We start from the raw sequence: 16,716 nt of genomic DNA, 5'->3' as shown, positions 1-16,716 counted from the left end.
GGAAGTATAACGGACCAACACACAAACTCTGTGTAACCATGAACTTTTATAGTCTGGTTAATACAGTTTAGTGAGAACAACTCACAAACGCGGATGGCAAAAACAATAACAAAGGCCTGAGTGACGTCATCTGCATACTATCTATAAAAGTTCATGGTTACACAGAGTTTGTGTGTTGGTCCGTTATACTTCCGGATGGCAATGTTTTGAACTCCTTGGCCAAGCGCATTCTATCTACAACATTGCCATCCGGAAGTATAACGGACCAACACACAAACTCTGTGTAACCATGAACTTTTATAGTCTGGTTAATACAGTTTAGTGAGAACAACTCACAAACGCGGATGGCAAAAACAATAACAAAGGCCTGAGTGACGTCATCTGCATACTATCTATAGATAGTATGCGCTTGGCTAAGAAACTCATAACATTGCCACCCGAAAGTACAACGAACCAACACACAAAACTATGTGTAACCTTAAACGTTTATAGTCTGGTTAATACAGTTTAGTGAGAACCACTCACAAACGCGGATGGCAAAATACACTAACAAAAGCTTGAGTGACGTCATCTTTGGTCTATCTATAGATAGTTTGAAGATGACGACACTCAGGTCTTTGTTATAATTTTTTGTCATCGGCGTTTATGAGTAATGCTCACTGAACTGTATTAACCGGAATATAAACGTTCATGTATACACACAGTTTTGTGTGTCGGTCCGTTATACTTCCGGATGGCAATGTTATGAGATTCTCAGCCAAGAGCATACTATCTTTCCAACATATTTTTATAATGTTTTGATATGCCAGTAATTCTGTGTTTGATTTTAAACATTTGACAAGAAATCGCCTTTCTCTCATTATTGTTATTGTTCGTGTGGCTATGTGGTCTAGTGGCATGACATTCGCTTGGATCGGAAGGTCCTGGGTTCGAGCATCGCTCGGCGCATAGTTGAGTCCTTGGAACAGGCTGTTTACTCACATTCTCTCACCGTACTCGGGTGTAAAACGAGTACCTGGCCATAACAGCGTTGTTTTTGTCGGAAAATAATGCAATATCTCCTGACAGGCGTCATGTCTCGTTCTACATGTTACGTGTTGCTGCTGGTCAGGGAAACATTGCAAAGCGCTTACTTTGAGCACGTTTAGTGGATATTGCGCAATATAAAAGTCCAAGTCAAGAAATATGGTGTATACGGACCAATGTTTTTTTTTTCTTTCATCAACCCTATTTTTGAAAAGAAATAAATTATGTAGTCTCGGTAGAAAACAAAAAAAAAAAAAAAAAAAATTAGAAGAAAAAAAAAACACAACAACAACAACAAAAAAACCCACAAAAAACCCCAACCCCCCCCCCCCCCCAAAACAAACAACCCCCCCCCCCCCCAAAAAAAAAAAAAAAACAACAAACAACCCCGAACAAAACCCTCCAGAAATACTTGCGTTTTGAATAGAGTAAATGATGTGAATGACCTCCGGTTACAAGATAACTTCTAAATGGAGTATCCCATTCAGACAAGTGATGCATTGCGTTTAGGTAAAATACTCACAACATACACCAGCCGGATATAAGGTGCCAACACACATAACTATATGTAACCTTAGACGTTTAGAGTTTGGTTGATATAATCTAGTGAGAACATATCATCAAATGGCTGTCTAAAAACAGAAACAAAGATCTCAGTGACGTCATATCGTACCTTCTATAAACTTTATAAAGTAAAGCTTACACCCGAGACAAAGATATATATAGAGACGCGAAACGTCTGAAGTGACCGCAAGGATTTTAAAGCGGCAATTGCGTATCGGTTTCTGTGTCAGGACGTGTCAAGTCGGTAAACATCCTCTCGCTTTTAATGTCTTTATATTATGTAATAGAGTTGAAATAGGGTTCAACAGTCGTGACGTCACTTCGCTCGTAATGACAAATAGTGACTGGTTCTAAACTATCGGAACAATGGCGGACACCATTATCTCCATCACCGCCCTTCTGAAATACTTCTCCGACGAGCATAACGGTGTATCCAGTGGGGAAAAAAAAAACATTATAAATCTGATCATGTTTTGACTTTCATACATTCTGATCACATGACATGTGAAAACGTTCTGGCCAGAATGAAGAATAAAAAGTATCGATTTTGTTTGTTTAGAACCAAGCTGCTCATTGCTGGGTGGACGTGACATCAGACTATTCAACCCTATTGGCCACGGGTTTTCGTCGCTTTCAGTTCGGTGATTTTTTTTCACTAACTTCTTTCAGACTATAACCTTTTTGTGTATTTTTGTACGATTGATATAGCGACAGAAATGGTGTGTGTTTTATTTAAAAACATACCATCAATACACAAATGTTATGTTTATCGACTGGACATTGAACGCCCCCAAACGGAGGGAGCCCTTCAGTTTCGTGTCTTAGACGGCAGAGATACATTTCTATCTGATTTTGATGTAATATATTTAAGTTTTTATTGCTGTTTGTTGTTGGCCGAAAAAGGGTTTTGAGCCCGAAATGTTCAGTGTTTGGTATTTTGTTAGAATGAGATAATGTGAGAGTGGCATGGTTTATCTCATTCGTCTGTAGTGTTTCATTCATTTCATCCTGTATTGTTGATAAAAGGGAAACCCGACATGTCCACAGTGTCTGTCTTTGTCTCATAAATTGAAGCTTACATTAATTTTTTCCTTCGAGCTGCTTCGAGAAGCAACGTTTTCATTAGCAAAGACAGTGAGTCATTACATCTGGTTTTCTCTATTCCACAGGCGGTCATTGGCTCGACTTCAACACAGAGAATTCCGCACGGATGTGAAAACAACATATCTATTGTGACCATGGAGAGTTTGTTCATATTATCGCATCTTAGTCTCCTCCTAACATGTATAAACATTGACAATATTATAGAAGCAAAGTCATTAAGTATTCAGGGACCAACTATTTCATCACCTTCGAAATCAAACTTTCGTCGTAAATTTGACAGATATTTTCGGGAGGCTGGCGAGCTTTCCAGTTTTGAGAAAATTCCAATGACAATTGCAGAGATTGGAATGGAGTCATATCCAAGTGAAAGAACGATACAAATGCATTTCCCTGAGGTGTTGGGTCCTGGCATGGAATTCAACGATCCCACCAGCTCTCCATCGTCTAGAAACACACTTGCCATGACACGGATTCGTAGAGAAGCAGAAATGACAAAACCAATGGACAAATCATTGTCCATGCCTCTCGCTGACCACTCCCCAGGCACGTCAATGGCGGAAAGACCTATGTCCTTTATAGACTGGTCCCAGACGCCTATACAAGACGATAGTCCGGCGATTCAGAGAACTGTCAGGCCAACAAGGAAAAGACTTGTTGCAGATGGTCGGTCGAAAGCAGAAGCCATTTTGCTGGGAAATGACGACCTGTGGAGCTGGGAGTACGTCGTCAACAGTTCTTCCTTTTCACGAGAAGGCCAACAATATTACGGCTTTAACTGCTGTACAAAACTACCTTACATCTGCGGGGTAGATGGAGTGTGTATTTTGGAGAATGCTACAGATTGTGAACTTTTCTGTCAATGCGCTTCCGGTCAAAACTTTCCTCACTGCACCAAGACTATACCGCGAATAAAATCTGTGATGCGAAAGTTGGAAAATAAACTCATTTTTGACGTAGCTACTGAAAAACGTATTGTCGTGTCCCCTAAGTTGGAACAGCGACTAGAAAGGTTGAAGTCTGTAGCTATGACAACGCCTCCAATACCATTTCCCTCATCCACCTTTCTTTTTCGAATTTTGACGACTGTTCAATCACACACTTTGGGTCTTAAACCTTCAATGCCGTCCTCGGTTGTCTTCCCCTCGTCAACGTCACCAGTCAATCACAACAACACGACCGTTGCTTCGACAAGGATCAGTACTCTCTCCAGTGAGGCGTTCACCATGAAAACTCCGGATGTAGTCACTTTGGGCCCAAAGAAACGATTAACGCCTTCTGATGCAAGTTCTTCTTTCTCTGCAACCATAGCAACGCTGATAAATAATCCAAGCAATCCGATTGATTCCACACCGGAAGTTGATTATGATGACGTGGGATATTTGGATGATTTTGATACAATGGGGACAATTCCACCAGATCATGATAGTTCGACCAGTGATAATTTCAAACTTACGGCCGACACTACGGATGATCCAGCCTCTCTCGACAAGAATGTCACATCGGTTTACAACTGTTGGAATTGCGAAGAAAACGGCGGCGCATGCGTGATGGGCAATGATTTTCAAGGTCACTGTGTCAAGGACTTGGCTGATGGGTGTGTCCATTTCCGGTGCATACACGGAAGGTAATCAATCTGTAAATATAATCGAGTTTAAAACACCAAGGTGTTAAAATCTTGAGCAAGTCTCCTCGCCTTAGCTCAGTTTTCGGCGCTGCACTGCGGCTGATGCCTGTGTTATTCCAGCATTCCCTTTTAATGGACCCTTGAGACAAATTTCCCCTACGGAATGAATAAAGAGAATTTTATTTCTGTTTATTATCATCATGAATATTTTTTCATACATAATGGATAAGATCATTGTGAGAAATTGCGAGTAAAGAGCCTTTTCCAAGGACTCAACTATGCGCCGCTCAGATCAAGACTCGAACCCTGGCCTTTCCAATCGGAAGACGAGTGTCATACCACTAGACCACATAGACTCATAGCTTTATCTTTACCTGATTGTGATTGTGAGGCTATGTGGTCACATTCTCTCACCGTACTCAGGTGTAGAATGAGTTCCTGGCCGTTAACAGCGTTGTCTCTGTCGGAAAAAAAAGGTAATATCGCCAAACAGGCGTCATGTCTCGTCCTACATGTTACGTGCTGCTTTTGGTCAGGGACCCCTTGAAAAGCGCTTTGAGCACGTTTAGTGGATATTGCTCTATATAAAAGCTCAATTTTTAAAACGTTACATTTGTAAATAATATTATAATGAAAACTTGCAATGTGAATGACATAACTTGGATTTTATTTGTCTTTGGGGGTACATCATTTCAGTTTATAATTTTTGAAGTCTGTTGACAAATTGAAGGAGCTGCGTGGCTCAGTGGTACGCCTTTGCTTCGTACCCGAAAGGTACCGAGTTCAATCAGCCGCCGTTGGGCTGTGCGGCCTTGAGCATCTCACCTCACTCTAGCTCAATTTGCAGCGCTGCTCTGCGGCTGACGCCTGAGCCATGAAGTCGGCCCTTGGAATAGACCCTAGAGACGAATTTCCCCTGTGGGATGAATAAAGGGAGTTATTTTGTTGGTTTTTAAAAAAATTGTCTGCAGTAAACCTTTGAACTTGGAGCCTAAAAAATGTGAGCATTATACAACGTGACTTCTTTTACATGTAATCAAATTAATTGGCTAGGTAGAGGCCAGAATTAAATGTAGACAAATTCCTTCTCAAAGTCCCAGGTTTGATAGTGTTTGCCAATCGATCGATATTTGAAGGACGAGTTTTCTGGCAAAATTTAAAAATACATGGGTTTTTCCAGCCTTCGTCAGTATGGGACCATATTGCATTTATTGTATTTTTTCGTCAGAAACAACGCTGGGAGAGAGGACAGAGTAGAGAGGAGAGAGAGTAGAAGAGTGAAATAGAGGAGACAGAGGGAGAGAGAGATAAGAGGATGAAGAGGAATGAAGAGATGATAATAGATGTATGTCAGAAGAGAGAGTGAGAGAGAGAGAGAGTGAGAGAGAGAAGAGAGAGAGATGAGAGAGAGAGTAGAAGAGAGAGAGAGAGGAATGAAGAGAGAGATATGGAAGAGAGAGAAGAGAGATGATAGAGAGAGATAGATAGAAGAGAGAGAGAGAGAGAGAGATAGAGAGAGATAGAGAGAGATAAGAGAGATGAGAGAGAGATATGAAGAGAGAGAGGAGATATGAAGAGAGAGAAGAGAGAGTAGGAGAGAGAGAGAGAGAGAGAGAGAGAAGAGAGAAGAGAGAGATGAAAGATGAGAGAGATGAAGAGAGAGAGATGAAGAGAGAGAGAGAGAGAGAGAGATAGAAGAGAGAGATAGAGAGAGAGATAGAGAGAGAGAAGATAAGAAGAGAGAGAGATAGATAGATAGAGAGTAGAGAGAGAGAGATAGAGAGAGAGATAGATAGAGAGATAGATAGATGAGAGAGAGATAGAGAGAGAATATAGAGAGAGGAAAATGATAGATGAGAGAGAGTAGAGAGGATAGAGTAGAGAGAGATAGATAGATAGAGAGAGAGAGATAGAGAGAGATAGAGAGAGAGAGAGAGAGAGAGAGAGAGAGAGAGAGAGAGAGAGAGAGAGAGAGAGAATAGGGAGTAGGTATGAGAGATTTTTTTTATTTGTTAAATTTGGTAAAGCTGTTTGTTGGTTTATTTCTATGTCATTGTATTTCCTTATTAGTTATTTGCTGAATTATTTTAATAAATTCAATAGTCTATGATGGCAATACCCAATGTCAATTTCCAGGAATGGATGAATACAGTTAATCTTATCTTATCTTATCTTACTTTATCTCATCTAATCTTATCTTTTCTTATCTAAATTATCTTATCTTATCTATATTATCTTATTTTATCTTATCATATTTTATCTTATCTTTTCTATATTATCTTATCTCATCATATTTTATCTTATCTTATCTATCATATCATATCTTATCTCATCATATCTTATCTTATCTTATCTTATCTTATCTTATCTTATCTTATCTTATCGTATCTTATCGTATCTTAACTTATCTTATCTTATCTTATCCTATCTATATTATCTTATCTCATCATATTTTATCTATCTTATCTATCATATCATATCTTATCTTATCTTATCTTATCTTATCTTATCTTATCTTATCTTATCTTAACCTTTACGGACTACGAGATCTGTTGCTGTCCTTTTATTTCCTATAATTTATTTTGAATTGACAGTTGTGTATCTACGGACGGGTTCCATTCGTGTGAGTGCTTGGCGGGCTGGATTGGAACATTCTGCGATCAGCCCTGCCCTATACAATGTGGCCACAACGGGTTTTGCGCCAATCTGGCCGATTATGTCGGCACTAACACGAGCCTTGTCAATGACGTCATCAGCCTGAAAGCGGAAAATGGTGGGAATAGCGTGAAAGAAGGCGGGGCTAACGTGAAAGAGGGCGTGGCTTGTGTATGTCACTGGAATTATACAGGGGAAAAATGTGACAAGAAAAGGAGAATTATTCCTCACATTCAGAAAGGTGAGTTTATTTCCATCGCCTCAACACGCTATATACCAAATTGAGAACTCCAAGAGCAGGCACTGGTGAAAGATGACTTACTCACGTGTGTCTATGTGGTCTTGTGGTATGGCACTCCCTTCTGGATCGGAAATTCCGAGCCTGAGATCTACACATAGTTGAGTCGTTGGAAAGGGCTCTTTACTCACATTCTCTCACCGTACTCAGGTGTAAAATGAGTACTTGTTCGTTAACAGCGTTGTCTCTGTCCGAAAAATTGTAATATCGCCTAACAGGCGTCATGTCCCGTCCTACGTGTTAAATGTTGCTGTTGCCCAGGGGCCCCTTGTGAGCACGTTTAGTGGATATTGCGCTATCTATATAAAAGCTCAATTTTAATTATTTTCTTGTGTGTGTGTGTGTGTGTGTGTGTGTGTGTGTGTGTTTGTTTACTGTCCATCGTCGTCTTCAGCCCGCACTCTGCGATGACAAATCTTCCCCCATCCCTCTCGTCTGTTTCCAACCTGAAAGACAACGATCCAAAAAGGTGGGTATGATAGTGTGGCAAAAGAAGAAAGAAAAATACAAGACAAGAAACAAAAAAAAAAAAACAAAAAAACAAACAAACAAAAAACAACAACAAACCCCCCCCCCCCAAAAAAAAAATAATAAAAAATAAAATAAAACATCCCAAAGAAACAGTCTACCCCTACTGTGGTTCGAACCTCAGTCCTTATCATTACCGGACATTTCTTACCAAACTGGGGTTCGAAGCTCAGTCCTTATCATTACCGGCAATTTCTACCCCAACTGGGGTTAAAACCTCAGTCCTTATCATTACCGGCCATTTCTATCCCGACTGGGGTTCGAACCTCAGTCCTTATCATAACTGGCCATTTCCACCTCGACTGTGGTTCGAACCTCAATCCTTAATATCACCGGCAATTTCTTCCCCATCTGGGGTTCGAACCTCAGTCCTTATCATTACCGGCCATTTCTTCCTCGACTGGGGTTCGAACCTCAGTCCTTATCATTACCGGCCATTTCCACCCCAACTGGGGTTCGAACCTCAGTCCTTATCATTACCGGCCATTTCTACCCCGACTGTGGTTCGAACCTCAGTCCTTATCATTACCGGCCGTTTCTACCCCAACTGGGGTTCGATCCTCAGTCCTTATCATTGCCGGCCATTTCTATCCCAACTCGGGTTCGAACCTCAGTCCTTATCAGTACCGGCCATTTCTTCACCAACTGGGGTTCGAACCTCAGTCCTTATCATTACCGGCCGTTTCTACCCCAACTGAGGTTCGAACCTCAGTCCTTATCATTACCGGCCATTTCTACCCCAACTGTGGTTCGAACCTCAGTCCTTATCATTACCGGCCATTTCTACCCCGACTGGGGTTCGAACCTCAGTCCTTATCATTACCGGCCATTTCTTACCAAACTTGGGTTCGAAGCTCAGTCCTTATCATTACCGGCCATTTCTACCCCAACTGGGGGTTCAAACCTCAGTCCTTATCATTACCGGCGATTTCTATCCCGACTGGGGTTTGAACCTCAGTCCTTATCATTACCGGCCATTTCTACCCCAACTGGGGTTCGATCCTCAGTCCTTATCATTACCGGCCATATCTACCCCAACTGGGGTTCGAACCTCAGTCCTTATCATTACCGGCCATTTCTTCCCCAACTGGGGTTCAAATCTCAGTCCTTATCATTACCGGCCATTTCTACCCCAACTGGGGTTTGAACCTCAGTCCTTATCATTACCGGCCATTTCTTACCAAACTTGGGTTCGAAGCTCAGTCCTTATCATTACCGGCCATTTCTACCCCAACTGGGGGTTCAAACCTCAGTCCTTATCATTACCGGCGATTTCTATCCCGACTGGGGTTTGAACCTCAGTCCTTGTCATTACCGGCCATTTCTACCCCAACTGGGGTTCGATCCTCAGTCCTTATCATTACCGGCCATTTCTATCCCAACTCGGGTTCGAACCTCAGTCCTTATCAGTACCGGCCATTTCTTCACCAACTGGGGTTCGAACCTCAGTCCTTATCATTACCGGCCATTTCCACCTCGACTGGGGTTCGAACTTCAGTCCTTATCATTACCGGCCATTTCTACCCCGACTGTGGTTCGAACCTCAGTCCTTATCATTACCGGACATTTCTTACCAAACTGGGGTTCGAACCTTAGTCCTTATCATTACCGGCATTTCCACCTCGACTGGGGTTCGAACCTCAGTCCTTATCATTACCGGCCATTTCTACCCCAACTGGGGTTCGAACCTCAGTCCTTATCATTACCGGCCATTTCTACCCCAACTGTGGTTCGAACCTCAGTCCTTATCATTACCGGCCATTTCCACCTCGACTCAAATTAATTCTAAGAAAATCTGCAGATCGTAGAGCTCAGTCCTTTGACCTTTGGTTTTCATTCGAGTAGAGTTGAATCTACACAATTCTAGCACATCCGCAACGAAATAAAAACTGACGTTATTCAAAACGTCTCTTGAAATTCTCGAATATCTAGTTTTTGGGGCCACCACTCTTCTGACAAGTCAATGTTCAATTGTTATTATCAAGCAGGTCAAGAATCTAAAAATGATAAAACTACTTTTTACAGATTGATTTACGAGTAACTTGCTAACCTTTAATAAATTAAGGCTCTTTCTATTGTCCATTGACAAATAGAAAAAAAATATTCGTCTCGATCTATGTTTATTCCCACAATACATTGTTATAATAAGCAATAGCTTGTCATCTCCAACAAATATTATGGGTTCTAAAGTTGTAAAACATTGAATGATATACTATGTTAGAGGAGAATTGCTGACACTCTAGGGGCTTCCATTCCACATAATCTTTTCCCTCTTTCCTTTTCCGTCTCCGTCTTTTCCATTCTTCTCCTCCATCTCTCCTTTTCGTTATCTTCATCCATTCTTCTCTTCCACCTCCTCCTCTTCTTCCTCGTCCTCGTCCTCGTCGTCCTCCTCCTCCTCCACATCCTCCTCCTCCTCCTCCCATTCCTTATCATCCACCACCTCCTCTTCCACCTCCTCGTCCTCCTCATCCTCCTCCTTCCCCTCTACATCCTCCACCTCCTTCACCCCTTCCTTTCCTCCTCCTTCCCTTCCACATCATCCTCCACATCCCCCCCCCCTCCTCCTTCCCCTCCACATCCTCCTCCTCCTCCACCCCTTCCTTTCCTCCTCCACATCATCCTCCTCCTCCTCAAAGATTAGTTTAGGCAGTTTGTCAAAAATAAAATCATATAATCATTCAAACTGTAAACAAATCAAAATGCTGCTGCTGCTTCTGCTGCTTCTGCTGCTTCTGCTGCTGCTGCTGCTGCTGCTGATGATGATGATGATGATGATGATGATGACGATGGAAGATGATGACGATAATGATAGGGATGATAATGATGAAGATTATGGATGCTGGTGATTGTGCTAATGCTGATAACGATGAAGATGATGATGGTGATGATGATGATGATGATGATGATGATGATGATGATGATGATGATGATGATGATGATGATGATGATGATTATGGCAAAGATAATGATAATACAGTTTTCTTATATTTCTTTATTCTACTTTCATTTTCCCCGACCCCACTTTGACCAGTGGTCATTCCAGATGACCAGATAAGCACGTGGCAGGTCGCAGTGATTGTCATCTCCACAACAGTCTTTCTGGCATCATTCCTCATCCTAATGACCTACTTCCTGTGGCGTAGACAGTGGCTCCCTCTACGAAAACTCGTGTTTTTATTCCAGGACTACGAGGAAGACGGTAGGTAATTAATATGTGACCTCCCATAACGAAACAGTACCATGCGTCTTTGTCATTTGTGCAATGACACTCGCCTCGCCTTCAGACGCATAATATACGAGATTGAAGAACCTGGCCGTTAACAGCGATGTCCATGTTGGAAAAATAATTGTAAAATACTAACGGAAGAGTGAAAATTGAGAGGCTTCGTGTGGGAACAAAATAGACAATGGAAGTTTCGGGTACAAACCCTTCGTCAGCACAACAATACACAAATAAACGTGGAAAACAAATAAAAAATAATTGTAATATTATAGCCTAATAGGCGTCTTGTCTCGTTCTCGTGTTTTGTGGTGCTGTTGGCCAGGGGCCCTTTTGTAAAACGCTCCTAGCACGTTTAGTGGATATGGCTCTATATAAAAGCTCACGTTTAAAGACATAAACTCTATAATAATGATGATGATGACATCAATAATAATAATGATGATGATAATAATAATAATAATAATAATAATAATAATAATAATAATAATAATAATAATAATAATAATAATACTAATAATAATAATAATAATAATAATAATAACAATAATAATAATAAAGAAGCATTTATAAAGCGCACACTGCCACTCAAATGTGCTCAGGGCAAAAAAAAAAAAACAACAAAAAACAAAACAAAACAAGACAACCAAACAAAACAACAATACCAAACAGTCCAGTTAGAATCAATAGCTAATGCACAGATTAAAATAGAAAACGGACAAAAGGCACGGAAAAAATTCTGTCTTTAGATTCTGTTTCCAAATTCCAAATGTAGGTCTGGATCGAGTTTTAAAACCTGTGCTATTCCATGACCGAGTGGCTTTACGCTTGGAGACAGAAAGATTTACTATTTATTTGTTTGAACATTTTCAGACGTTAAGCAATGAAGTCAGCAGATCTCAAGGCACGCAATAGCCTTCAACAGTCGTGACGTCACCCCTCGTAATGACGCATGGTAACATAGTAACTGGCTCTAAACTATCGGAACAATGGCGGACGCCCTTATGAAATATTTATCCGACGAGCATAAAAGCGAATCCATAGGAAAATATACCCATTATAAATCTGATCATGTTTTGACTTTTACACATTCTGATTACAAGACATATGAAAAGTTCTAGCCAGCAAGATTAATAAATAGTACCGATTTTCTTTGTTTAGAACCACGATGGCCACTGTTGCTGGGCGACGTGACTTTTATTGCTCTTTTAAAACAAATTTCTCTCGTATAAAAAAGTCGATTTAAGCAACGTTTTCCCTAAAAAAGAAATCGAAAGCAAAACTAGAGCATTTCTATAGCTCAATATCCACTAAACGTGCTCAAAGCGCTTTACAAGGGGTCCCTAGCTAACAGTAACATTTAACATGTAGGACGAGACATGACGCCTGTTAGGCGATATTACAATTTTTGCTGACAGAAGCATGCTTTTAACGGCCAGGTATCCGTTTTACACCTGGGTACGGTGAGAGAATGTGAGTAAAGAGTCTTTTTCCGAGGACTCAACTATGCGCCGCTCAGAGGGGGTCTCGAACCCAGGACCTTCAGATCCGAAGGCGAGAGTCATACCGCCAGACCACAGAGCCGCATACGTCACAATGATCTCACGACATAAATCATAAAGCAATAAAGCAATAAACTCAAAGCCCGTGGCCAAATTAAATATAACCCAACAACCTCCCACATCAACATAATTCATTTACACCCCCTTTCCTACACACACACACACACACATATACACACACACACACACACACACAAGCACGTAAATATGCCAGAAGTCAGCAATAATTCATTCCTAATACCGTCTGGTTTTGAGTCTTTGGGGCAGACATCATTTCACACGTTGCATGCCATTCCCATGCCTCGTCCCTGTGGTGACCAGCTCTGACCTAAAACACAAACACTTATTGGAAATTTGGACCAGAAAATGCGTCCCAAAAATATCGACCGATTAATTTAACCCTCACCTTGGGGCAAAAACTCTCAAACCTGGGGCTTCGAGAAGTCTTCATTGAAGCTCATGGCTGTTAGATTTTTGCAAAATTCTATGACGTCATTTAATCAATAGATATTTGAAGGACGAGTTTTCTGACCCAAATTTTAATTTCCTGTTATCTTTTATTTCTCTGAAGACGGTCGGGTTGTCATGACGTGTCAGAGCGAATCGTCGGTCAGCGGACATCACAGCTACGGCCACATCGCTTGTCCTTTCGAACCCCGTGCCTTAATCTTGATGGACAGACTCAATGGTCACTCTCGGGTGAAATGACCAAGGTTGAGAAGAAAAAAATATTCCCCCTCGCCAAAAAAAAAAAAAAAAAAAAATTCCCCCAAAAAACAACCAAAAAAAAAAAAAAAGAACAACAAAAAAATAACAACCAACCAACCCCCCCCCCCCCTTCCCAAAAAAACAAAAAAAAAAAACAAAAACAAAAACAAAAACAAAAAACAAAAAACAAAAAAAACCCTTGAGTTTTATCATAGGGCAATATCCACTTAATATGCTCAAAGCGCTTTACAAGGTGTCTCTTGTAACACATAACATGTAGAACGAGACATGACGCCTGTTAGGCGTATTTGCAAATTTTTCCCACAGAGACAACCCTGTAAAAGGCCAGATACTAATTTTACACCTGAGTATGGTGAGAGAATGTGAGTAAAGAGCCTCATAATGCGCTGAGCGAGGCTCGAATCTTAGACCATCCGATCGGAAAGCGAGTGTGATACGACCAGACCACATTGCCGCATACGTCACAATGATCTCACGACTCGTCAAGATTGGCCCAAGGCTGTGGACATAAATCATAAAGCAATAAAGAACAGGTGTGGCTTTTATAGATAGAATGAAGATAACGTCACTTAGGTCTGTGTTATTGTTTTTTTTTTTGCCATCCATGTTTATGAGTAATTCTCACTTAACTGTATTATCCAAACTATAAAAGTTCAAGGTTACACAGAATTTTGTGTGTTGGTCCGTTATACTTCCGGATGACAATGTTGTTAGCTACTAAGCCAAGCGCATACTATCTATCGATAGTTCCAAATTGACGTCACTCAGGCCTTTGTTATTGTCTTTTGCCATCCGCATTTATGAGTAAATCTCACTAAACTGTATTAACTAGACTATAAACGCTAAGGTTACACATAATTTTGTGTGTTGGTCCGTTATACTTCCGGATGGCAATGTTGTGAACTTCTTAGCCAAGCGCATACTATATATAGATAGAACGCAGTTGACGTGACCCATTTCTTTGTTATTGATTTTAACAAACCATTTTGTAAATAGTTCTCACTGAATTCTATTAATCAGACTATAGATGCTGTGCTTTTGGCTAAGTAACTCACAACATTGCCATCCTGAAATATAACGGATCAACGCACAAAACTATGTGTAAACTTGTACGCTTATATTCTGGTTAATACAGTTTAGCAAACGGGTCTTATCGGGTTTCGTCGAGTTTTGTCGGGTTTCGTCGGGTTTGGTAAAAAAGAAACACTGCTAACGCGAAAGAAACCCGCTCCATTGACCTTTTGATGCTATGCGTTTAATGAAAAACATCCGTCAGCCGGATATAACATACCAACATACAAAACTACCTGAAGCCAAAAACGTTAATAGTCTGATTGATATAATTTAGTGAGAACTACTCATTAAATATGGCTGGATAAAAACAATAACAAAGGGGTGGATGACGTCAATTTTGTTCCTTCTATAGTCTGATTAATATCATTTAGCGAAAACTTCTCCTTCCCCCTAAAAAATGGCTGGCTAAAACCAATAACAACGCGCTGAGTGACGTCAATTTCGTTCCTTCTACAGCTTTGAAGACTGGTGAAATAAATCATAGTATTGAGTGTCCTCACAAATCGTCTGATTTTCCTTTGAAGATTGATAGAGGCTTTCTGGGGGCATCGAGAGACAACAAGGTGGAAATATCCTGTCCCCATCGGTCACGTGTCAGCTACATCGATATAGACTGACGTGTGAGGAGGGGCAACATAGTTCTTGATCTTTTGATAAGGGAGATATATAGCGGGCATGCGTAGGACGCCAGGGCAATAATTCATTAGGGGGATGTCAATGAGGGGGCTGTAAAAGACACAGGCTGACCTTTGATGGCGCATGGCAACGTAAATGGATACGAAAAGGTGATGTCGAAAGAAAAAACAACAAAAATACCGATTCAAATCTCATTGGAAGTGTAAAATCACTCTACCGCAAGAGTGGATTTATACCTGGTGTCATGGATCTTCTGATTTCAGAGTAGTCTTATTTTCTAGTCTAATCACATGCTTGTCTTCAATGGGGAATGAGATTAGCGGAAGAGTAGCGCCCCTTGATTGGACGTCACGGCGGAAAAGTTATTGGAGAGAGAACGTCATGCTGGTTGTGCGCATGCGTATCTCGTCCTCGCTTCCGGTGAAAGCGGCTTGAGACACTTCACCGAAAGCGAGGACGAGATGAGCATAACCAAATTGACGTTCTCTCTGTAAGGTGACGTCCAATCAAGGGACGCTACTCTTCCGCTAACCTCATTCCCTATAGATATCACTCATTCTTTCTCGTTCACGCCCCGCAATCTTTATGATCTGCCTTTCCATCCGGGTCTTAAGTAGTTATTGCCACCGTGCGATTCAATGTGTGACATAGTCATTGTTAGGCCTACCAACACACACACACACATACACATACACACACATACACACACACACATACACACTTCCAAGGATGTTGGAACGGGAAGAGTTGAAGGTGTGACGTCACGACTTAACTACCGTGTTGGAAGTTATAAAATATGCGACCAATCTTGTCAAAACGGTGTGATGTGGGATGACAGTCAATGTTGTAAGTTGGATTTTGATGGTGGGTCCAAACCAGCCCAATACGCTTCAAAAGTCATGACGTCACTTCCCTCGTAATGACGCATAATAACTTAGCAACTGGCTCTAAACTATCGGAACAATGGCGGACGTCCTTATGAAATATTTCTCCGACGAGCATAAAAGTGTATCCAGAGGAGAATATGAAAAGTTCTAGCCAGCATGAAGAATAAAAAGTACCGATTTTCGTTGTTTAGAACCACGCTGATCGCCGTTGCTGGGCGACTTGACATAAGGTTATTTTATGCAATTCTCGGCGATCCTGACTAACGTCTCCAAACAGTGTTCGGCGAACAACTCGAAGGAATGTAAACCTTTCCGACCATCGTATTCGCTGTGTTTGTTAACACTTCGTCGAGCGGAACAACTCGAAGGAATGTAAACCTTTCCGACCATCGTATTCGCTGTGTTTGTTAACACTTCGTCGAGCGTGTTCTCCGGTTGCCTCTGTATGCTAGTCAGTCGAGGTAAATTTGGATGTGATGTCGTTGGTATGTGTCTAAGTAAAATACCCACTGTTATGTTCTAACGTTTGATGAGTAGAACCAACACAGAAAACTATGCAGGGGCAGTTTGGGTCTTTTCTAAACATTTTTAATCACCTATATTGGGCGGTTTTAATCATTCTGTATCGTCATTATAGTTTCAAAAACAACATTTTTGGTGAAAAATATACATAATCTGTATAAATACCCGTTTTGCGACCTAATTTGGGGTCTGGCATAAGAAAATACAACAATCTTGTGGCAAACGTTCCATAAAAACTAATGAAAGGAATGACCCCCATATTCTTCCTTCTTATCAACATTGTA

The 16,716-nt window shown here is 41.0% G+C and overlaps 1 protein-coding gene across 1 annotated transcript in view; it reads left to right on the top strand.

The window, feature by feature from the left end:
• The window catches only part of LOC144970264 (uncharacterized), a 36,477-nt gene that overhangs the window by 5,272 nt on the left and 14,489 nt on the right, over nucleotides 1-16,716 (top strand). The window contains exons 2-4 of the mRNA XM_078909721.1: nucleotides 2,760-4,318; nucleotides 6,913-7,214; nucleotides 10,834-11,001. Of these exons, the coding sequence (XP_078765847.1) occupies nucleotides 2,829-4,318; nucleotides 6,913-7,214; nucleotides 10,834-11,001 (1,960 nt within the window). The 5' untranslated portion in view covers nucleotides 2,760-2,828. The remainder of the gene's footprint in view (nucleotides 1-2,759; nucleotides 4,319-6,912; nucleotides 7,215-10,833; nucleotides 11,002-16,716) is intronic.

The sequence above is a fragment of the Berghia stephanieae genome, chromosome 1 (genome assembly GCF_034508935.2).
Source record: "Berghia stephanieae isolate SIO BIC M18660-M18661 chromosome 1, UCSD_Bste_1.3, whole genome shotgun sequence".
NCBI classification, from domain to species: Eukaryota; Metazoa; Mollusca; class Gastropoda; order Nudibranchia; family Aeolidiidae; genus Berghia; species Berghia stephanieae.
This window is presented reverse-complemented; position numbering and strand designations above follow the sequence as displayed.